This window comes from Nannospalax galili, unplaced genomic scaffold (genome assembly GCF_000622305.1).
Source record: "Nannospalax galili isolate Female #2095 unplaced genomic scaffold, S.galili_v1.0 scaffold355, whole genome shotgun sequence".
NCBI lineage: Eukaryota > Metazoa > Chordata > Mammalia > Rodentia > Spalacidae > Nannospalax > Nannospalax galili.
In genome coordinates this window covers 738,284-762,108 of record NW_008336848.1, presented here as the reverse complement: position 1 = coordinate 762,108, position 23,825 = coordinate 738,284, and the positions used below count along the sequence as shown (strand labels likewise).

The window sequence follows — 23,825 nt, the reverse complement described above, 5'->3', positions numbered from 1 at the left end:
TGGTGGAAGGAAAGAACTGACTCCAAAAGTTGTCTTCTACCTCCACATGTTCATCATAACATGCATACTCCCCCAAATAAATAATAAAATGTAATAAAAATTGAGAGGCAAGAAGTTTAAGTGCCTTGCACTAAGATTGTAGCGGACTCAGTTATACTTAAACATCAACTCTCCACTTCCTCCTGGGCATATGACTGCGTAGCCAGACATTTCTAGCATTTCCTGCCCTGAGAAGTTGCTGTGCGAGTTTGGATTAGATCAGTGAAATGTGAGTATAGATAGCCATCTCTAACTTGAAAGCTAGAGACACCTTTCATATCCTTTGCCCTTCTCCCTCACCTTCCATACTTCTTTCTTAAAATCATTTCATCTGACCCTAACAAAAAGTCACGGGCACAGTTAGTATATAGTATAAATATTCCTTCAACTCAGATGTTCTTTGATGTTTTTACTGCTTTCTCACATTATCTCTGTGCTACTGAAATGTGTCTTAACTACCTACTACCCACTGGTTCCCACACTCTCAGCCTTTTGTTTTCTGACCCTAACACTGCAGCCATAGCTTCCACTGTTTTTCCACATTACCTGTACTTAAGCCAAGCATACTCCTCAGTGTTGCCTGAATGCTTTCTGTCCTTACCTCCTTCCTCTATGCTACTGAGCCTACCTATAATGTGCTTTCTCTCTCTCTCTCTCTCTCTCTCTCTCTCTCTCTCTCTCATCCTCCCTCCCTCCCACTCTCTTTTGTTTGAATTATGCCCATCTTTCTTTCGAGATGCAGTTCAAATGCTACCTTTTCCCAGAGAGCTGTTCCTGACCCTCTAATCAGTGATGACCTCATTTTCCATTGCCTGCATTCTTTTCCGTTTTTTAGGGCAGAGGTCATATGTGTGGTTGAATACTTTGCACATGGATGGAAGGTACTTAGTAAATATTTTGAAATAAATGAACTAGATAGTGAATTTTTCAGAAGCTGAAACTTTAGATTGAGTATTAACAGTGTTGATCAGGTCATGCAATAATGTGGCCAGGAGTTTAAGCTCTATCCATATTAGTTTCCATTCCTTCTGTTCTGGTAAATTTCTGACTCATCTGTTCTAACTCACCAGATTTGCTGTGTTTTATCACTTTCATTTTCCATAATACAGACCATGCAGTGGTGTGTCCTGATACTAATTGCTGGCATAGCATGATCATGACCTCATTTGACCTTGCAGTAACAAGATCTTATTGTATATTGAGAAGAGGTTTGTGTGGAACAAGAGATGCTACTTCTATTCAAGGCAGATGTTGACTTAGACAGCAGTGTGACAACTGGCTTTACTTGTGTTCTCTTGACATCTTAAAAGGACATTTGAACCATCTTTGAAATGCCATTGTGCTGGCACCTCTGTTCACTGCATTTGGCAATCTGATTTAGCATGTTTAGGATTGAGCCCAGAAATCTGCACATGTAAATATCTCTCTTGGCAAACTATGATCACTTAGGTTGGGGAACTGCTTCAGGGAAGGGTTAAAAATGTGACCCAGGTCCTACTCTCCTTTATAATCACAAGTAGTATGACTTTGAACAAGTTACTTACTGTCTTCAAAATGATTTTCTGAATATTATGTGGATAATAATAGTACCTACTTCAAAAGATTATTATGATGCCCAATTGAGATAATCTATATCACATTCAAGGAGTGTTTAAAGTTAAACACTGAATAAAATGTGATTGTTGATGTTACTGTTACAATTAGTTATCAAGTTCTTTGTAAGAGTTCTTATTGTTTTTGTATAGAATATGCAAAATAAAATTTAATATACAAAATAGAATCTACCATTCTACAGCAAACAAAAACAACAAAAAATTCTTTTCCTGCAATGTCTTTTTCTTTAGACAGGATTTTACTATCCCACCCATACTGATTTGATTGAGCCTCCTGTCTCAGTTTCACTGAAGCTGGAAATACAGGCAAGAGCTATTCGCATACAACTGAACCTCTGATCCTCCTGTCTTTGCCTCCTAAGTACTGAGATTATAGGCATGTGCCACTGTATCCAGTGTATGCAGTGCTAGCAATGGAACCCACAGTTTCATGCATGCTAGGTAAGTATTCTGCCAGCTGAGCTATAATACCTCAGGCTGTAATTAAAGAAATACTCTGACCCCTTTCCTCTATACTTAAAAAAAAAAAGTGAAGAACTGTTACTTTATGCACACAAAATACACAGGTGAAAAAACTTTCACAATGAAATACTTACCTAGAAAATTTAAGAACTAAATGTTCTAAGGCAGCATTCTGAAACAGGTAGATAGTTAAAGTGTCATAATTTGAGGGCAGGAATTTGAGGCTATATGTGGAAAAAAATACAGACACCTATTTCACAACTTGATTTCTCCTTGTAAACTAATTCCTTGTCTGATTCAACATCAAACAGAGTAGAATGAAGGTTCTCTGAGCTAGGGTTTGGTTTGGTAGTAAAACCTACAAAATAAATGAGTTTTTGATTTGTGTGTACATGTTTATGTGCAAATACATTGATATACCCTTGGGCCAGGAAGAAGGGTGTTGTGGGGGTACAAAATGTTACCTGCATCAAAAAGTTTTAGGGCCACTAAGTTGTCCTAATTATTTGTTAGTAATTTATTCCCAAGGATAACTAGTGAAAAGTCAAATTTGGAGGTAGGAATGTTCACTAGTGACTGAGGCAAGATTTCTTGTAGGTTAAGCAGAAGTTCTTAAGGGTAGGAGTATGGGTGTATGATTGAAAGTGTTCTTTGTTCAAAGAACTAATAATGTGGCTAACAGTAGGCTGTTAAAAGAGGAGTTTTTAACTTTTGGATCCCTCCTGTCTTTCATCTGATAGGTTAGAAAGTCCCTCACACTGCAAATTTTAGTTAGCATGTACAACTTACAGTTACTATCAGATCAGTTAAATTAGATAACTTGGGTGTGAATTTTGCCACATTTTATGGCATTTGTGTTCAACTGCCTATTGAATTCTCAGATTGCCTGAGAAGTAGGTGATGAGAGTCTTGGTCTGTAACCCCTTTCCTGTTCTTTCACTGGAGTGGACCTTTCATACTCAGAGTTCATTTATCATTGTCAGCAAGAGCTGTCGTCATTCAATCAGAATGAATGAAAAATTTTAGTTCTTTGGGCAAGAAATATATTAAGAGCTGAAATTTTCATTAAGGATAAGTCTGATTAGTAAATAAAGGCTTCAGTTTCAGATCAGCTTACCTTCATTGTTCTTTCTAGTATTAAATACTGTTAACTATCCAGAATTCATGAAATTCTAAATAGAGTCGGTATATATACCATTTCTCTGTTCTTTGACTCATATAAACTAGTCTTAAAAACCTGTGTGGATTTCAAAGGCTTACAGTAGATTAAAAGGCTATAAAAATTCAAATAACTTCATCCAGTGAGCATGTTTACCTAAATGTGTCATCAAACTTCTCAATTTTCTGGTTAGAAAACCGGTTTGGAATACACTGACTCACACTGTGGACTGATAGAATGCAAACACATTCAAAATTCCCTTGGCAAGACTAATACAGAATTAGGATTCTTTGAGCTTTTAGAGGTGAAGTGTTTTGTTTCTTTAATAAATCTTCCTATCATTAAGAATTTTCAGAGAAAACAAATGTCTTCAGTTTGGTGCTGGTTGAAGTGGCAGATGTATATACTCTTCTGCCAAGTCCCCTTGCCACTTTTCAAAAAACTTTTTAAAGAATTCTTAGTTGGCCCTTGGAATGACAAAAATAATACTTTTTAATTATAACCATAATTTTTATGTATGAATAAATGTTTTACAGACTCTTTGTTTCACTTTGAGCCATAAATCTTAAACTCTCTGCCCAAATAGTTACCTTAGTCTTCTCAAATACCCTTCAGGTAAGGAAGTAGAAAGCAAGACTATTTATGCCCATTTTGCAGATGGAACTCATGACACTTCTTTTCCTCAAAGCTGTCCAACAAAACTAGGAGCCAAATTTAAAGGATGACCAAAGACAGTGATATTATCTAAGTAAGTTTATCTGAGTAACTCTTTCAAGGTTGAGGAGATGGAGGAGATTGGAATGTCTTTTGGCCAGAGCTCTGGGCACATTTAAAATAAATAGATGCCTCTGTTCCTTTCTCTTTTTCCTTTGGTTGTATCTCATTGCCATTTCCTCACACATGCTATAATTAGCCCATTTTAGACCAGGCAAAAAGGATTAGGTAGTATATTACGACATCTCCCTTTTTATGATTTAGAATGAAATGAGATTTATTTTTCCATTTGCTTCAGCCAAATGGAAATGTATTTCTCCAGTCTCCTTTTGCTCTAAAGTCTGTATCAGGAAGTTGTACAGTAATGGGATGGACTACATGCAATCCTTTTCAAAGAGCCCTGCTCTCTTTGGAACTTTGCTTATAATAGTCTTATTGTTGATCTTTTTTGTTCTTCTTACTATTTTTAGACACACCTAATGCAATGATTGGTATTTACTGTGGATTCTCTGCCAAAATTAGGATGTTAGACTGAGATATTTCTACATAACAAGTTAAAAATAAATGTGAAAAACATGTTTGTGGCACACAACCTAATGTGTACCTATCCTCAAGAGAGATATTTCAAAAATTTTCATTTTTACTTCCTTTATACCTGTAGGTATAATTTCTGCCTGCTAAGAGTCTGCTTGGCCTTCATGCTAATTACTGCCCACTGGGAATCCATATTTCCTCCTGCATAATTAGTCATTCTCTATAAATTCTTTAGGAATTTATCAATAAGGCTTTTTTTTTCTTTTTCAATAGGGTTGGGCTGGATAGTTTTAGTGTCCACTTGACACACCTGGGTTGAGGGAGCCTCAGTTGGGGAATTGCCTCTATTGGACTGGCCTGTGGCCATGTCTGAGGGGCATCTTCTTGATGACTGATGTGGGAGGGCCCAGCCCACTGTGGGTGGTGCCACCCCTGGCAGGTGGGCCTGTGTTGCATAAGAAAGCAGGCTGAGCAGGGGCCAGGGGAACAAGCCAGTAAGCAGCATTCCTCCATGGCCTGTGCCCCAGCTCCTGCCTCCAGGTTCCTGCCCTGAGTTCCTACCTTGGGCTCCCTGATGAGCTGTGACCTGGGAGATGTAAGCTAAATAAACCCTTTCCTCCCAAGTTGGTAGTGGTCAAAGTATTTTGTCACAGCAATGAAGAAACAAACTAAGACAGGGTCTCATGAATAACAGGCTGACCTTGAGCTCTCTATGTAGCCAAGGATGACCTTGAACTTCTGATCTTCCTACACCTACCTCCCAACTGCTGTGACTGCAGTTATGTGCCATCATGCCCTGTTTATGTGATGGTGGGGGACTGAACCCAGGGCCTCATGCATGCTCAACAAATTCTCTACCCATTCTGATAAGGGTTTTTTGTTTTTTGGTTTTTTTTTTTAGATCCACAACCACAGAACTATTAACATATAAAATCTTAGGAATAATTCCTTACTATCAAATATACTAGATAATATTCAGATTTCCCTTTTCTCTCCTTACCCCAGTGTCTTCTTCAAATGATGATTCAAATAAGCCAGGTATATGCCTATAATGTTAGTACTCAGAGGCACAGGCAGGAGGATCTCAAGTTCAAGGCCTGCCTGGGCTATATATTAAGACCCTGTCAGAAATAATAAAATAATAAAACAAAAAAATGAAATAAAATAAAAAATAAAATAGATTCGAATAAGTTCATACATTACATTTTATGGAAATGTCTAAATTCCTTTTAACAGTTAATGTCCATCAGTACTTGATCCCTTACATTTGTTTTTGAAACCAGGTTGCCATACAGAATTCTCAGAATATTCATTTCAATGATTGTGCCCCCCATCCCATTTTATCATTTTTATTGTCAAACTCTTAAGGCAGTGGCGATTAAGAGTATTTAGTGAGTATGTCTTCTCAAGTAGGAAGAAAGCTAATGTTTCTATATACATCGATTAGTGTAGAAAAGATGAAAATTCATGACAGTAGATCAATATAAAAATATCTAGAAGGTCAAATAAAGGATAGCATAATTGCATCCTTGCCATCAAAGGGCAGAGGACTTCTGCAGAGAGATCTCCACAATAACCTATGATTGGTTTGAAAATCTTATAGCTGTTGCTACTAATTATACTGATCATTTAGTGATTGGAGAAGCATATACATTTATTTGTTAAAGATATATATATATATATGTATATATATGACTAGAGATGTAGCCACATTGGTAGAGTGTTTGCCTAGCATACAAGAAGCCCTAGGTTCCATCCCTAGCCCTCATAAAAGTTGTCATGGTGGTGGTGCATACTTATAATCCCAACATTTAGGAGGGAAAGATAAGAGGATCAGAAGTCCAAGGTTGTAGGAATGACTTCAAATATGGACAGAATCTAGATTAAGGACTTTTACTTAACCTTACACCAAGAAACTACTGTTTATAATGGAAACAAGCACACTCTTGTGAGCTGGATAAATGACCATAACCCCTCAGGACCCCCACCTTGCCCTCTACCCTAGAGACATAGTGAATGAATGTGGATGTACTTGAATTAGCATATCAAAATGCTGAAAGCAGTGTACTCTTGTTCTCATTGGAAACAGAATCATTGAGAGGTATACTTAACATTGTGTATATGAGATACTTTAGGCCTAGGAATTAAAGGGCCAGATTCTCTGATAAGAAAAGTGTGGATCCAAGCTTGTAGTTCCCCAATTCATGCTGGAAAGCCTGTTTAAATAAAAGTATGGGTGAGACCTGGCTCAAGAGCACAATTCCATGAGACATCAGAAGGAGCCGTGAGTCTCAAAGTTTGGGTCCGCTCTTGGCCTTAGCCCTAAGAGTCAGGCTGATTCTTTATTCAGTTATATCTGTAATGTGACTTAGTAGCACCACAAAAGGTGATCCTTGGCTATATAGCAAGTTCAAATCCAACATGAATATGAAAGACTGTCTCAAAAATAAATGAATAGATAAATAAATGTTGAAAAAATAAAAACACATTGAATGCTCTTTATTAGGTATTAAAGATAGACATTATAGCCTTGCTGTTACAGCCATTAGGTACAAGTGGGGCAAGAGAAGACATGCAAGTTGGCAGAACCAGGCTTGTCCATCTCACTTCCCCTTCTTCCTGTTACTCTCCACTATCTCACCCTGCCCAGGCAGTACCCTCCAGTGCTTATCTTTCTTAAGCTGTAATCCTGAAGAGCATAGTGTTGAGTCTGGTTTCAGTTTTGGATCAGCTGAATTATATGTTTTTTTTAAAGTTATTGGTGATATTGAAGTAGCCATTCAGAATGCTGACTGGATGGGCTTGAAGTTTGTGGTTTGTCATGGTCCCCACCTTTCCCTATAATACACATCCAGCCAACATCTGTTATTTACCTGACCTTCCTTGGACCTAAAGGTATTTAAGTCTGAGATATTCTTCCCATCCTCTGTTATGTACTGGAAATAAGTTAAAGAAAATGACTGAAGCATCTGTGAAAAGGTTTAATTAAATTATTTAATAGAAGAGGATTTTGAACATTTTTTTCAAATATGTTTGAACATAAGCTCATCTGAATTATCTGTGTATGTCTGTACTCTGTGTGTGCGCACATACATGTTCCCTACCCTCCTCCCATTCTCCAGTCCTTACATGGTATATTGATGTCCAAAGAAGCTAACCAATGCTTTTGAGAATGTTTTGTGTGATATAGCAGGCTGTAAGGGCTTACTCATAGCAGAAGAAATTCATTATGGAACCACAAATTTCATATTCCTGAGGTTCCTTTCTGAAACTAGAAGTAGAAACTAAGTGACTGCTCAGCATGTGTCCCTAACAGAATATAATCACTCTAAAAAAAATTCTATAAAGGTCACTAGGCGTGTTTCAAGTAAGCCTTGAAGTGCGGAAGTGATTTAAGTTACCATCATAGGATAGTTTTGCTTGTTGGTCTGCTTTGTCATTACTAAGGCATGCCTCACTTAAATTTTAACACTGATGAAACTAAGGAGCACTTTACAAAAACTGTGTGTGCACATATGTACACGATGTATGTATACGGGCATGTGGGTCACAGTGTGTGTAGAGGTAAGAGAATAACTGTGGAGCTGATTCTTTTCTTCCAAGAGCTTTGCGTGAGTTCTGGGAATTGAACTCTGGTTTTCAGGCTTTCAAGGCAAGCACTTGTACCTGCTGAGCCATCTCGCCAGCCCCAGGAAGTATTTTTTTTTTTTTTTTTTGCCTTTCAAACATTTTTGTTATTCTGTTGCCTCTTAGTTTCCTGATAAAAAATGTTAGCCCTCATAGCAGTACAAAGGAGATGCTTAAGTCTTCAGTATGAGGAAGCTATTAGAGTTCTTTATCTGTAGTTCTGTAAATGAACACGTGACAAGACCGTTCCTCTTCATCCAAATGTTGTCCTAATGGCTTCATGATCTCATGTTTGAAATTATGACTGTGCAACAGCTACCGTATTCTCACAGAGATCATAGTTGGAGTTTTGATTAACAAATCTTTTTAGAGTAGGAAGTAATTTGACATAACACATATGACAGATATGTACCTCATCAGCACATTCTCCTTCTTTTTAATGGCCACTTATATTTGGTCCCCAGTCAGAGCACTGTTGGCAAATATTCAATTTTGAGACGTTTCTGATACCTTTGAAGGACATTTTCCTGCCACATAGTGTTGTGTCAGTCTGGTGTGCTTGTCTTTTCTGCATTTCTCCTTTATTTAAGTATATTCCTGTGTTTGCTATGACATGAAATACCTTGAATATATTTACTTAGAACCCATGATACAAGTTATAAAGTGGCAAAACTGAGTTAGAAGTTACTTATTTTAATAGAAAAAAAGAAAATGCGTATCTTCCTTCCTAAACCTTGATGTGCTTCTCCCGAAACCATGCTGTTTTTCAGGCACCTCAGTTATTTCAGGCTGTTGCTGAGGAATTCATGGACGTGAACAAGTGTATGTACTTGCCAGTGAGGAGAAGAGATTCGGCAAGTAGAGGTGGAATTTAATAGGAGGCAGCGATGGAGCCATCACAGAGACCAGGATTTGATTAATCCCTCTGATAATCAGAGCCCCTAATATGATATTCCCTTGAATCAATAACATAAACTTTTGATTTCTCTCCTCATTATTTCTCTTATTTTTTACTTTCAATTGTTGAAACTGGAACCAGAACAGGATGGACAATATATGTACCATTGGCTGGGAGTTTAGCCTGTTCTAGAGTATCTGTTGACCTATTTTCTTGATTACATTTGTTCAGGTGTATTTATTATCCAACAATTATTAGAGAAGGAATTTGATAAAATGATCCTTAAATCTCATGTTGTTAAACAAATCAGACTTGACAGGACCATGTAAGGTTAGTACTAAGTGTTGTTTACTGTTGCCAAATGTATGAAAAACAAGCCAGGATCCTACATTGAGGTTTACAGGCTTGATGTAGAATTTTTAGAAGGAGGAGGAGTTTGATGGTTCAGAAAAGGACTGAAGTGATTCTTGGGAAGACCCCTAATGCTATGCATGAAAACCTGAATTTGATGGAAGAGGAGTAAGAATAAACTGAAACCATATTGATAATGTCAAAATAATCACTGGAGAAAATAAATTGTGTTTTTGATGATACATTAGGCTTTTCTCCCAATGTGTAATTCTTCAAAAGTCAAAGCCGAAGTCAAAGGGGAAATCTCATTCATCCTATTAACATTCACTTAAAGCACATTTTTACATCATGTTTCAAGTGAATCCAGATTCAAGATGACTCCCAGATAAAGTTATGAACTATACACTAAGAGACTCTCCACCATTGCTGATAGTTCTATAAATATCTGTTTGTAGAGTGCTGTTTATCCACAAGTATCCAAGTCCTTTAAACAGTTTATCACTTTTGACCCCAGTAATTCTACATCTAAGAATTTGTCCTCAGAATCAGAGAGATGTAAAAATTAGAGTATGTTGCTATTTATCATAGTGTTCTTTAATAATGAAAAGTAGAAGGAATCTAAGTGTCACAATAGGGAATCTGTTAAATTGCAATACATTTGTGTGATTATAATTAGGGATTTAGGAATATGTTCTTGATATTTTTGTTATTAAAAAACAGTATAAAAAGTATATAAAGTATGACTTGAGGATTGTTTTTTAGTAGTTTTTTTACTTGGTTTTGTTTTGTAGTTAATCTGCTGCATGTGACTTCAGTGTCCTTTTGGAATCATCCTTTCCTTTAGTACCTTGACAAAACACCACCTGCCCTTTTTTATAAACTTTTTTTTTTTAATATACAAGATAGGGTCTCACTATCTAGTGCTAGATAGCTTGGAACTCGCTATGTAGACCAGACTGGCATCAGACTCACAGAGATCTACCTGCTTCTGCATCTGCTGGGATTAAAGGCATGGACCAACATGCCTGGCCTCCACCTACTCTTAAGGTTTCTGGCTTATTCTGCTTTTCTCACCACAGTTGATTTTCTTGTACCCTGTTCTCCCTCAGCTATGCTAATTAAAGGGAATTGATAGGGTAGGATGATCTAACCTATGAGATTAGTGGGAAGTAATAGTTTTAAAAAGACTGTGAAAGACAGATTGCATATTCTTTCTCATGTAGATCATAGCTTGTAATGTTTATATATTTGTATATATGTGGGATGCCAGAGTGGATCTAGTCCATAAAACTAGAAAAGAGACTATGATGAGAAAAGGGGTGTTGAGGAAGTGGAGGCAATAGGACACAGTGACATGAAAATGGGAAGGAAGCTATGGGGTGTTGAGATGGTACAAAGTAGGAGAAGGAGGGGGAGGATAACCAGCAAAGGAGGCTATGGGGGTGTGTGAGATGGTGCAAGGTAGGGTCAGGGGGATGGGGAGCAGAAGGAGGAGGATAACCGACATAAACAAATTTAGTTGGACAACACCGTAATAAAACCTAATCTGTGTATGTTAATCAATTTTTAATTGAAAGTTTTAAATGGTTTTAAAGCTTTCAGAAATGTACATGGAAGGGGCTATGAAGAAAGTAAAGCAAAATTATCCCACTTTCCTTAAAGTGGGAACGTTAGATGTTTCACAGTAACTTCAGGCAAGAAGATGCAATTAGTATGGGGAAGCTTGTGATTAGTGACAGGCTAGAGGGGAGAATTGGTATCTTTTGAAAAACTTAAAGCTGTCACATTTGGTGACTTGATTTTGCACATATGGCAGACTGTGCTCTTCATAATACCATCACACACAACATTTTTCCTTATCTGTGTAGGATAACTTCCCCAGAAGAGAGCTCAATGGTCAGGTTTACTGAAAAGTTCATTGAGCATCTAAAAAAATTATTATTATTATTTTATGTGTATGAGTATATTGCCTGCATGTGTGTAAGTGCACCTGTGTTGTGCAGTGCCCACGGAGGTCAGAAGAGGGTGTCAGATCCCCTGAAACTGGAGTTATAGATAGCTGTTAGCTACCATGTGGGCGTTGGGAATCGAATCTGTGTCCTTGCAAGAGCAGTCAGTGCTCTTAACTACTGAACCATCTCTCCAGCCCAGGCGTATTGCCTGCATGTATGTAAGTACACCCACGTTTTGCAATGTCTGCAGAAGTGGGCATTGGATCCCCAGGAACTGGCATTATGGACAGTTGTTGGCCTCCATGTGGGTGCTGGGAACTGACCCTGGGTCCTCTGCAAGAATAGCCAGTGCTCTTAACTGCTGAGCCATCTCTCCCGCCTCTTGGGCATTGTTTTAACCCAGGTCATTGTCTGACCATTTTTGATTATTAGAATATTCATTAGTACTTTTGGGCCGAAGGAAATAAAGTAGAACTATAACTTAGAATGCCTTCTCACATGCCTCCACTGTACTCCATTTTCATCAACCTGGAACTGCTCATTGCTCTTCTTCCTTTGTCTCTAACAGAGAGGTGTATCCCTTGAAAGCTCATATTCATTGCCATTTTGTATATTTTCCAGTGCTTTCTGGAAAATATACAAAATATCTAAATGGCAAGACAGAATATATAAGCAAAATACTTTGAAGAAAGGCTAATTTAAAGAAATATGCTTTTGATCGTTAGTTTCATACATCAAGTTGACTGGGCCATAGGATGCCAGAATACTAGTTAAGCATTATGTGTGGGTATGTCTGTGAAGGTGTTTTCCTGAACAGGTTAGTATTTGAATCAGTAGACTGAGTAGAGTACCTGGCCCTCCCCAGTGTGGGTGAGCATCATCCAACCTATTGAGGGCCAGAAGAGAACACAAAGTTGGGAGAAAATTGAATTATCTGTAACCTAAATGTTTGAATTGAATCATTATTCTTTGCCAGCCTGTGGCACTCATAGTCCTTCAGATCTGGACTGGAATTTGTGCTATCCACTCACTCGCAGACTTCCAAATTACATTACTGCCTTTCCTGGCACAACAGTTTACAGATGGAAGACCATGGGACTGCTTAGCATTTATCATCATGTAGGCAACATTTTGGACTAAATTCCTTTCTAGGTACATAATATGTGTATGAATATGCAATTGCTTGGTGCTTTCTGTATACTAATCCTTTGTACCATTTTCTTTGAAGTCCAAATCTTTTGGGTTCTTTTTTTTTTTTTTTTTGTCAGAAGGGAGTTTGAAGACAGTTTTATTGGCGTTTGAGAAAAATGAAAATCTTGGCCACGTCCATGAAGAGGGAAATGGAAAAGAGGAAAGAGATAGCAATGTCTTTTAGTCAGTTTCCAAGAAAGCAGGCAGGCTCATCATTGAAGACAGAGAAGCAGCTGTGCGGTGAAAGGGTGTAGTGGGAGTTTAGAGGAGTTAGAAAGCCCAGAGTGTCAGGGAAAGCATGTTCAGGCCCTATGGGCAGTACCCAAAAGAACAAGAGATAGGAAGAAGGAAAAGGAAAAGTTACACTTTTCTGAGTAACTTGGGAAACCACGTAGGCCACATGGTGAAGGCTCTGTAAACCTTGCTTGAGAGAGGGGAATCATCCCTTATTTTATTGAGGAAAATGAGACTTGAAGAAATAAGGTACCTTGCTCAAGGTGGGATCAGATGATAGGTCTGTTAAGTCTGCTACCCTAGGTCCTTCTATGAAGCCTTTCTGTGCAGTGGGATAGTATCTACTCATCAGTGTGCTAGTGCTTCCCATCCAGATGGCTTTGACTTCATGTTCATATCTGAGGGGTTAATAATATACTTGCCAGGAAAGTTGACTTGCTGCAGATTAAAATTCAGGATATGGTTTAATTCCTGTATGCTACCTTGATTTCTCTTTATGATGCAATAATTTTCATGGTGATATGGTTTAATAACTCTTCCTCTATATTTTATCATTTGGATGGCATGGAAGTTTGAGGTTACCTTTCTACATTTAGCCTTTGGCTTTCTATTTTATAGGGCTGTTAAGCTGCTAAGTGTAAACCAGTTGTAGATATTTAGCCAGTGCTTACTATATGTCCAGCACTTCTTTTAGGACGGTGCCGACTTTTGGAGTAATCACAGTTCTTAAATCCCTTTTTCCAACTTTTAATTCTATACCATAGAATTAGCAGGTAAGTTCTCCCTGAATTGTCTACAATTATCTTGTGAAGATCTTGTCTTTTCAGCTGTATTAGAGTTAGCACTTAAAGTTTTTCTGAATCTTCCATTACACCACATCCAAGGTTTATATATGTAGTAATGATTCTGAGGAGAATGGCACTGAATATATTGTTAGGAAACCTGGCTTCTGCTCTGACTTTGCAATTACATGACAATAAGACTTTCTGATTTCATAATTGGAATTTAGCAGACTTCCTTTTTCAATTCACAGATTAGAACATTGGTCCATCTATTCTATAGGTCTTTTCTAACTTAAATTGTAAGACTCTGAGATTTCTGTAAATTTTGTTATTTACCTGCATAACAGTGTTTGATTGTGGTGGCACTGACATAGAGAGAATAGAAAGGTTATGAATGGGCTTGGATTTATAGATAATATTAGGTTTAGTTTTGAATATGTTAGCATTTGAGGAACAGTGTGGTGTACTAAGATCGAAATGGCCTTTGAGAATGGAAATAGAGATTTGCACTGAAGTTGGCAGTAGAGACACTGTCATTCTCACCTAGCTCTTTTTTTTTTTTTAATTAAAAAAAATTTTTTTGTCTTTTTGAGACAGGGTCCCCTGTAGTCCCAGCTGGCTTGGAACTCACTATGTAGACCAGGCTGGCCTCCAACTTACAGAGATCCACCTACCTCTGCCTCCTGAGTGCTGGGACTAAAGGCATGTGCCACCACACCCAGCCTCTCACCAAGTTCTTGATAATGTGAATTAGGTTGCACCTTAGATACTGATCTGATCTGCAGACCAGGGGTTCCCTGCCCCCCCTCATCCCCATCCCCATCTACAAGCTACCAAACTGCACTGGGCTGATTATGTTTTCTTTTAGACTGCTTTTAGATATGCCCAGTCTTTTATGTGGAATAAATTTGCTAATTATTGCACATCCAAATACACGTATAAAATTATTTATGAAGTTTAGTGTAGCTTTCTGGGAAGGCAAAGCAATCAAATAAAATTGGCAAATTTTGACCTTTTTAATTATGTGGCATGTATAAAAACTACTGTATTGTCTGCATCTAAGGATATGATTTTGTGACATCTGTTGAATGTTAAGTCATGATGTACAGTCCTAAATTGTTTTTTGGTACTCACATAATGTAACTAATCTCTCTGCATCCCTGCCTGGGTCTTATATGAGGTATGAAGTGGGGTGGATGAGCAGAAAGCTGATGATACTATAATTCATATAGAATACAATACCCAAATATGTATTTGTGGTAGATCTCCATTTTGTTCTGACAGAGAACTAGATACCCATGACAAAGGTCAATGGAGATCTGTCATCCATTCCATTACTTGCTAGAGGTGGTCTAGAGATTATGCAATACAAATAACTCCTTGCCAGAAAACTGAATGGAAATGATTGCATTTGAGTACAATGTATTCTGTGACAGTATAGTGTGTATAAAATTTAAAACCACTGACTTTCCAAATGCTACTTTTTAAACATGGACTTTTAAAGCATTGTGTCCAGTGTGTTTTGCTTTGTAGAATATTGGGAAAGCTGATACCTAAAGACACTGAAAATCCTAATGACTGTGTGTTAAATGCTGAATTCTTTAGTAAAGTTCTCTAGTTTAAAGTGATTATTGATTTCTCCTGAAGAGTTTGTTGTTGTGATCATCACATGTTATTTTACCATAGTAGCAACATTTTTCCTATACATTAAAGTGCCTTAGAAGCAACACTGTCAAGACATAAAGTCTATAGTAGTGTCTGTTTTTCATAGTAAACATATTTGGCATTTTATGAAGGAAGAGATTTCTCCCCACAATCCCCAGCAATATCTAGCATAGGATTGGCTTGTAGCCAATTTTGAGGGGTTTTAAAAATATTTTTTAAATGTGTACTAATGTATTTCCTGTGTGTATGTAAGTGCACCTGTGTAGTGCAATGCCCATGGAGGGAAGAAGAGGATGTCAGATTCTGTGGAACTGGAATTATGGACAGTTGTTAGCTGCCATGTGGATGCTGGGAACTGAGTCCCAGTTCTCTGCAAGAACAGTTGGCACTCTTAACTGCTGAGCCATCTTTCCAGCTCAAATTTTTTTCTATCAATGAATGCTTAGCAGCACTATGTAGCTAAGCAACTAGCTATTTAACTCATTTCACTAAAAATTTAGATACTTAAAGTACTCATTCATTGGTATATTTCAAGGGAGTATATCCAAAGCCCCCAGAGAGCCTTGTTTGCTGAATGAAGGGTTTGAAAGTAGTCATATACTGAGGTAAAAGGAGTATCAAAAAGGACTGACAGTGTTTCTGTCATGTTGCCTGAAGCAAGTCTTCAGTAGGCCTGTTATGGTAGAGAAAGAAGGGCCTGAGAAATATTTTATGAAGTTGCTTCTATCAAAGGAAGGAGTGAACGTGGTTTGTTCTTCATTAAAGCCTAACAGCAGAGGACTTGTCCAGAGTGAACTAAGTACCAGCCTTTGAAGATAGACCCCCCCCATTGCCCTTCCTACAGAAGTCTCTGTCACTGCCCATCTAGTCAAGCTGGGGTGAGACAGGAACAAGAAATCAGTACTTGTGACTCTTTCCTCACTGTGCAGCTCCTGAGAAGCTAATGAGCTTATTATGAAATTACACAATAGTGACTTTGTCAATTTGTGAAGTCAGATTATTAGTGCTAACCCACTTGGCCAATATATTATGAAGAGTAATTTAGGGCTTTAGAAATACCTGTATTTAAAGCCATATTTTATAGAGTTGCCATGACAGTATTTGTTTCCTGCCATAGTAGTTCTTTTAAAGGTCAGAAATACAGTATAATATGAGATTTGTTTTCGTATTAGAATACATGTTTTTTAAAGAAGTTTTTTCCCCCCTTTGCATCCTTTTTTTCTCCATTTAAACTAAAAGAGAAAAATTCTGCAGGCTTTTTCAAAGTACAGACAAAATTGACATTTCACTTATGGGAAATTTTAGAAAAATTACACTGACTGAAGTGACTTTTGTTTGGCTTCCCTGAGAAGCCATCCAGAAAGGCCAAAAATTACTGGCATTGCTTTTGTGTAAAACTTTACACATAGACTCCACTTGTAATTCAGCCAAGTATGAAACTCAGGTCATCAATGACATACGTAGCCACCCACCAAAACTGGTCAGTTAACCGAATGTGGTCATGAAATGATACTGCCATATGGACTGACCAAACCACACAGGTCACAGCTAGGGAAACTTTGCATTAATAGGCTTGGGAACATGCCTTTCCCAACTGATCCCTGCCCCCTCCCACCCTCAGTGGGAAAGCCAACTGCTTACTGATTATGACAGCCACATCACTTGGCAAACGTTTTGGCCTGAACTCAGTGTGTGACATCAGGCTCCTTTAGGCTTTTTCATATAAAATGAATTCTCCAAAGAAAACAGAGAAATTGAGCCTTAATTTGAAATCCATTATTACATCCTCTAAGGTCTCATTAATTACCTCAGTCATATGTTACTTAATTTTTATTTTATTTCCATGTAGATAATAACTAGTACTTAAAGTGAATGTTAAGCTCTCAGAGTGTTTTTCCAGACTTTTAATCAGATAGTCTTTTGTAGCTGTCCTCACCCAACCTCCTTTTTATGGGGGTTATATCTTTTGTTTTGCTGTAAAACCAAGAGTTCACTGATTTGGGAGTGGCTTAATCACTGTGATTGAGGAAGTAAACCTTGTTCCTTGACCCTCTAGGAAAAGTTAGTCTTACTTTTTTGAGGGGTGGATACTTTTGAGAGGAAATACTGTCACCAGAATTTAAAGGAGTTAGTGATGGTGCCTGCTTTCCCCTGTCACCTGAAAAGGGGACACATTACTGATATTTCCATTTCTTCTGTGTAAGCAAGCACTTCTCTAAATGTGTTTACCTGAAATCATTGTAATTTCTCTCATTGTCCGTTTTCTTAGTTGGTGTTTACTTAATAATTTCACGTGCATGGCCTTAAAATAGTTGGAAGTCAGTTATACCTCATGAGGCTTGCAGTCTTCTTTGCAGAAGATAGAGGAGCGAGCATTGAGGGTGGCTGTGAAGGACCAACAGTGCAGGAAACAGGAACTGTGGTGCATAGGCAAAGCAAAGGAAGAGTTCTCTGTGTATCCTGTGAGTTGAGAGTAAGTTTAACATTCTCACACCTAAAGAGTTGCATCTAGAAGCTGTTTCTTGAAAAGTGGAAATAGGTCAGTACTCACTTGTCTAATAGAGTAGCTACAGAGAATAAAAAATAATTTAATTCAATAATTTAATTTAGTCTTTTTTTCCTATTTCATTCATTGTTAAGGGCCTGTTCAGTTTGATTATTCTTTAAGACTTGTATCATATAAAACAGCAAAAAAAAAATCTGTTGTTATTCCTCTTAAATTCATTTGTTACATACAGAAATACCATCCTTAGCATATTGATTTGAAGGAGTATACTTAGCACTTACCTCTTTTTTTCCTTTTAGCCTGTGGCCTTTATTCCCACTCACCTTTTGTTCACATTTCTGTTTTTTCTCTTTGCTCCCAAGGTTTAAACAGTCACAGCCATCTGTCTCCCAGTGTTACAGTGCTACCTCTGGATAGGCTCCCCAGTCTTCCCCAGATGGAGATGCAACAATAAACATGAGAACTATACCCCAATACCATTCACACTCCCACTCGAAGTCTCTGTCATCTCGCCTTCTTGTATAGTTAGCTTCCTGGACAGTGACAGCCAGTACCTCTTTGTTCTCTGACAGGCAACACTCTGACCGTGGTCAGTAAATGTTCACAATAAGGAGAGATGAAAGAAAGTGTCTGTATTTAGCAAGTAATGCCAAAACAGTATTGAGGCCACTAGTGCCAAACCACAGGGGTTCAAAATAATATTTAATAGTGCATTGTCTCATTGACTAACAAATCATATATTTGCAATGTCTGAGTTGAATCTTCCCTGGTGCCAGATTTCTTGTGCTTGTAAAATCTAGTTCTGTGGGTATCTTAAAGCCCATGAGAGGAAAATTAACTAGGCTGTCCCCTTATCCCCCACCCCACACACTTCCCATATAGAAAGCAAATCCCCTAGAACAAATAGGTATAAAGGACAGAGATTCTCTGAGCAACTGTTTATCATGAAATGCCCTGAAAAGAAGTGAAAGTTCACCACTAACCAGAACATTGGTATAACTTCAGTTACCTAGCTAAAATATGAATTGAAAATATTTGGCCCAGCATTAAAATGCAAACCTGTAATTCCAGCACTCAGGAGAATGAGACAGGAAGATTGTCTCAAGCTCCAGGCCACCCTGGGCATATATAGCAAAACCTTGCTTCAAAAACAATACAAAAAACAAAAATCCCAAATATTTCAGAAAGTGGTCGATTGCTTGTGTTTTGGAAATAAGAGGTAATAGGTAATTTTTTTCCCTTTTCTTAGAGTCTAGCATCATAAACTGTGTAACTTGTATAACTGTGTAACAAGGAAACACCTAGTAAAACTTGACATTGCAAAGACTATTTTCTTCCTTTGCAGTATCAGTGGAGTGGTCTGATTGTTGTTTTATTTAATGTGGATGTCCATACTTTTGAAGTTGATTCATTCTAGAAGGTCAAAGTAGAACAACTAACCTGACTTTCTGTGGCTACAAAAAACTTTGCCAACCAAATTTTTTTAATTAATTAATTAATTTTTTATGTGTCTTGCCTGCATGTATGTAGGTGTGCCACATGCATGCAACCTCATGGAGATCATACGAGGACATCCTCTGGAACTGGAGTTATGGACTGTGTTTAGCTGCTACATGAGTGCTGGGAGCCAAACTTGGGTTCTCTGCAAGAACAGCCAGTGCTCTTAACTGCTGAGCCATCTCTCCTACTCCCGAAACTCTCTTTTTTCATAGCTCTTCTCAGAGTGCCAGTTCACATGTTTAGCAGCTGGATTCTCATCTTAATTTATTCTTCAAGGTATTGCAATTTGACTTCTACCTCTGTCTCACTGAAATGGCTCATTAAGTTCCTTGAGTACCTTCCATGCCACCAAGTCCTAGGATGTTTCTCATCCTTTTCTGCATGATTTGTTGGTATTGAATTGTTTACTCCTTTTTGAAGGCCTTTCCTTGCTTAGTTTCATATGATTCTATTACTTAGGATTATCTCTTCCAACATTCTTCTATTTTTTTTCCTCAACTTTCTTTATTGACCCTCTTTTTTCTAGAAAACTGCCAAGCATTGATTCTAGGGTTCCACTGTCAAAATTGTCTCTCCTGATGGCACCTACACACACACACACACACACGCACACACACACACACACACACACACACACACACACACAGCTCCACAACTGTTACCCATTGCACAGTCACATGTGAGCCCATACTTTATCGACCTTTTTTCCTGACTGTGGTTTGTCTTTATATATGTTCTTTCTACTGCAGTTTGGAAGACATCAAGATTTCTAATACTCAACATGCCGAGATCAGAATTCACTTCCTACCAACCTGTCCATGTGTAAACCATTCTTCTTGATTAAAATTATACAATAATTTCACATCTTGGTGAACAATCAGAATGCTACTAAGTAACTCCCTGTGGCCAGTGCTCTCCAGTCTCTGCAGCCACTAACGATACTGACTCTACATCATAAATATTTCCTGTTTATACCCCCTCATCCCTCTTATCTGAGTATTTGCCTCCAAAGCAGGTTTCCTGCCTCCAATCTAAAGATCTTCAGTCTTTCCTCCATGTTGCTTTAATTGTTCTTTAAGAAAGCATACCTGATTACCTCATTTTCCTTCTCACAGTTTTTTATTGGCTGTATCTTGCCAATAGGACAATGTCCAACTGCTTATGACTGGCCTTTCCTTTTCTCGTCTCGCATTTGCACCCTGTACTTGTAGCCATGGAGAAAGCGTGACTTCCCTCAGTACCCATGCTGTTTTCTTACCGTGCTGCTGTTACACTTATTTCTCCTCTTACCTTGAAAGTAATGTCAAATGTTTGCTTATGGGTAGTCCCTGTTACCCCCATGCAACTTTCATAGGGGCCCTCCCTTATAGAATTAGTGACCCAATATTTATATTTCCATAGTCATTATTGTACCTGTATGGATAATGTCTTTAAACATATGCTTTCTTTGACCTGGACTATCAACTTTTTGCAAACAGAATATGTACCCCTAGCACTATGGAAAGGTACCAGCCCATAGTAAAACCTTAGTAATAATATTTTGCAGAAGGGGTCATTGTTTCATCCTGAACAGCCCTTACCTCTCACATTCCTGTTCTAGTAAGCTTATGAATTCATCACTCTTCTCCATATATTCTTTATGTTTTCTCTTTTCTTCCTCCATCTTCATTATGGTTTGCCTGTGGGATTTTTCTGCCATTAGGAGTTGTTCCAAGATTCGTCTGTGGGATTCTTTATGTTTTTCTACAACTTTATCCAGCTACAAAAGAAGATGCATTAATTGCATGTTAATTACAAAGTGCTCATAGTACTTCCATATTTCAGTCTTTTATATATATATTTCTATGCTTTTACTAATAAAGTCAATGATGAGATTTTCTTTGCTCTTTATTCAGTTTTGAAAACATGTGATTTTACACATTAAATGGTAGGTGTTGTAACTGATAAAATATGGATTCTTTACCTTTGTTATAAAACAAGGTACAAATAAGATTGAAAATTGGTGACTTGTGAATTTAATAACAATTAGATTTTTATGATATTTAATATACATCCTGAAAAGCATGCAATTGACTAAAAATCCAAAGCACAAAGTTACTAAGTCATTCAGAAAAAAGACCAGAACTAAGAAAGTATTGAGAATCCAATGAATTTTCTCTGACTTCTCAATTCTTACATTGGTTTTCAGTTTTCTCATATAGTTTATGAGAGTTTAGCAAATATTCCCCCAAAGACTTGATTGTGCAATTAGTGGTGATCTTTTAAAAATCTGGCCAGTGACTATTTGGACACTGAAACTGCTAAGTTATATTGCCTACCTGCAGAGGCATTGTTAACTGATCCCCATCTTTTGAGTCGGCAGTGTTTTTGTTTTTGTTTTGTTTTGTTTTCTGGAAGATGGTCTCAAGCCATTACAGCCATCTAAAAATTTCAGCTTAGTACTACGGAGAAAGCAGGAGAAGTCTGAACTCTAACTGCTTATACTTTCACTAGAAGGATAAGATAACACGTGCAAGAACCAGGGTGGTGTAAGGCACCGTACCATTGAGTACTAAAGGATTGTCAGAGAATGACTGCCTTTCCACTCCCCTTCCTTGTAGATTGAAGCTGGGAAAGAAAACAGCAACACTTGTTAGCCATTTTCAGGATATCAAGGGTAGAACATTTGACAAGAATGTTTCCTAATGTTTACTGTGCAGTGATCCTTTCAGGTCTGTTTATTCCCTGTCCCAATGCATCCAGATCTGATTAGGCCGGAGTTCTGTCACCAAAATCTTCTTCCCTAGTCAGAGGAAATAAAAATAAGGCACAGAGAGTTTTTCTGTCTTTTTTTGCTTTTAGCTGCTTAGTATTTGTTTAGATAATAATAATGACCTTTGTTTTAATATATACTAAGTCACAGACTACCCTAAGTTAGGTTTGGTGCTCTGAATGGTATTTGGGGCCCCTACCTGTTTTTCATTCTATATCAGTGTTTCTACCATGTCCTCTAGCAAGTTTGCTTTTCTGTTATTTTTCCTTAATAGTTAGATAAATCCATTTATTGTCTGACATATGAGGTTTTTGTTTTGTTTTTTTTTTTTTTTTTTTTGGTCTTTTTGAAACAGCATCTCCTGGTAGCCCCAGCTGGCCTGGAACTCACTATGTAGACCAGGCTGGCCTTGAACTCACAGAGATCCGCCTGCCTCTGCCTCCCAAGTGCTGGGACTACAGGTGTGTACCACGAAGCCCGGCGAGATTTTTTTTAAAAAAAAGATTTTCCAGAAAGAACATTGAAGAAAATAAAGATTGGGAAGATGTTAACAGTTCAAAGTGGAGATCAGCGAAAAATTTTTTTAAACCAAAAGTAGATTTTCACATAGATATTTATAACTATGTGATCGTAGTCTTATTGGGAACACTGTCCTTCCTCTCCTTTCTTTTCTTTACCTTATCCAGGGAGTCCTTGTCAGAACTCCTCTTTATCATCTGAGTGTCTACTTCTCATCCCTTTATTTCTAGGGAGAAGAAAAGAGTAGGCTGTGCTGTACAGGGAGTTATGCAGGCTTCAGGGAATTGGATAGAGTGATGGCTGAGGACAGAGAAATCTGTAAGGAGGAAGTAGAAGAAAGTTGGCAAAACATGGAGATGGCCATGTGAGAAGTTGTGTACACCTGGGGGGCAGGGTGGTAGAGGGATATCTGTTGAAGGACTAGTCAAAGGCAGCTGGTTTGTAAAGCAAGACTAGCTTAGGGGTAACATTTAGGGACACTTCGCAGAGATAAGATTGCCATTTGGTAAGCTTTGTTATGGGTATAATCACTGATTATTATCAGTTTGTGTTTCAGCCCATATAGGGTGGCATATTTGTTTGTGGCTAATGTTTTACAGTTCAGTGAAAGCAAGTTGGGAGCCAAGATAATTTTAATGCTGTTGACTTGCATGCAGTCTCCCTTCCTTTGTTTAAAATTTGGATTAGGGCATAAGTCAACAGACTTTGGGTGGTCTCATCCTCACCCCTCCAAGAAGTACATTCACATGAGCAAACTACTTCAGAATTTGGCAAAGCAATAGTCTTCTCTCATGAGACTCCCAAGACTAGAATAGCAAGGACATTAGAGGTCAGTCCTGAGGTAGATTGGCAGAGCGATGGGGAAAATTTGTCCAAAACCTGCTTTCGCTCTCTCCAGCCTTAACTCATTCTCAGTTGTTTCCTTTTATAAAAATGAAAATCATAAAAGTTTCCATTTGGGTCTCTGAAGAAAACAGAAGAATAAAATATAGATGCCAAAGAGTTTTAGAAATTTCAACAAAGAAAAAAAGAGCAAGAAGTACTTGATCTCTGTGCAGTGATGGCCATGCTTGGGCTGCTTACCCTTGCCATTGTAATTGCTGGACACATTCAGTAGTGGGAAGGTCTTTGCTGTCTTTAAATTTTTTTTTTTTACTTATTTTTTTATTTTTTTTTATTTTAATTAAAAGAAGCATTTCATTACAACAGCATTAACCTATTCAATAACATTTTTCTGAGCTAGGGTACATCTCTTTCAAAATTGGCTGTACATTTCTAGGTTTACAGATGAATTATTACGCTTATATAATCTTTTACTCATTATAAA

General features: G+C 37.8%; 2 protein-coding genes across 6 annotated transcripts in view; one reads left to right on the top strand and one right to left on the bottom strand.

Annotated features, from left to right (window-relative positions):
* Cmss1 (cms1 ribosomal small subunit homolog) overlaps nt 1-23,825 on the top strand; it is a 407,227-nt gene that overhangs the window by 87,097 nt on the left and 296,305 nt on the right. The window lies entirely within an intron of this gene.
* The window catches only part of Filip1l (filamin A interacting protein 1 like), an 80,506-nt gene that overhangs the window by 53,566 nt on the left and 3,115 nt on the right, over nt 1-23,825 (bottom strand). The window contains exon 3 of one of the 2 annotated variants that reach the window (XM_008831251.2): nt 20,808-20,986. In XM_008831251.2, coding sequence (XP_008829473.1) covers nt 20,808-20,986 — 179 coding nt within the window. Of the gene's footprint in view, nt 1-18,050; nt 18,071-20,807; nt 20,987-23,825 lie in introns of those variants that run through there. The other variant, XM_029562599.1, reaches the window with a different exon arrangement.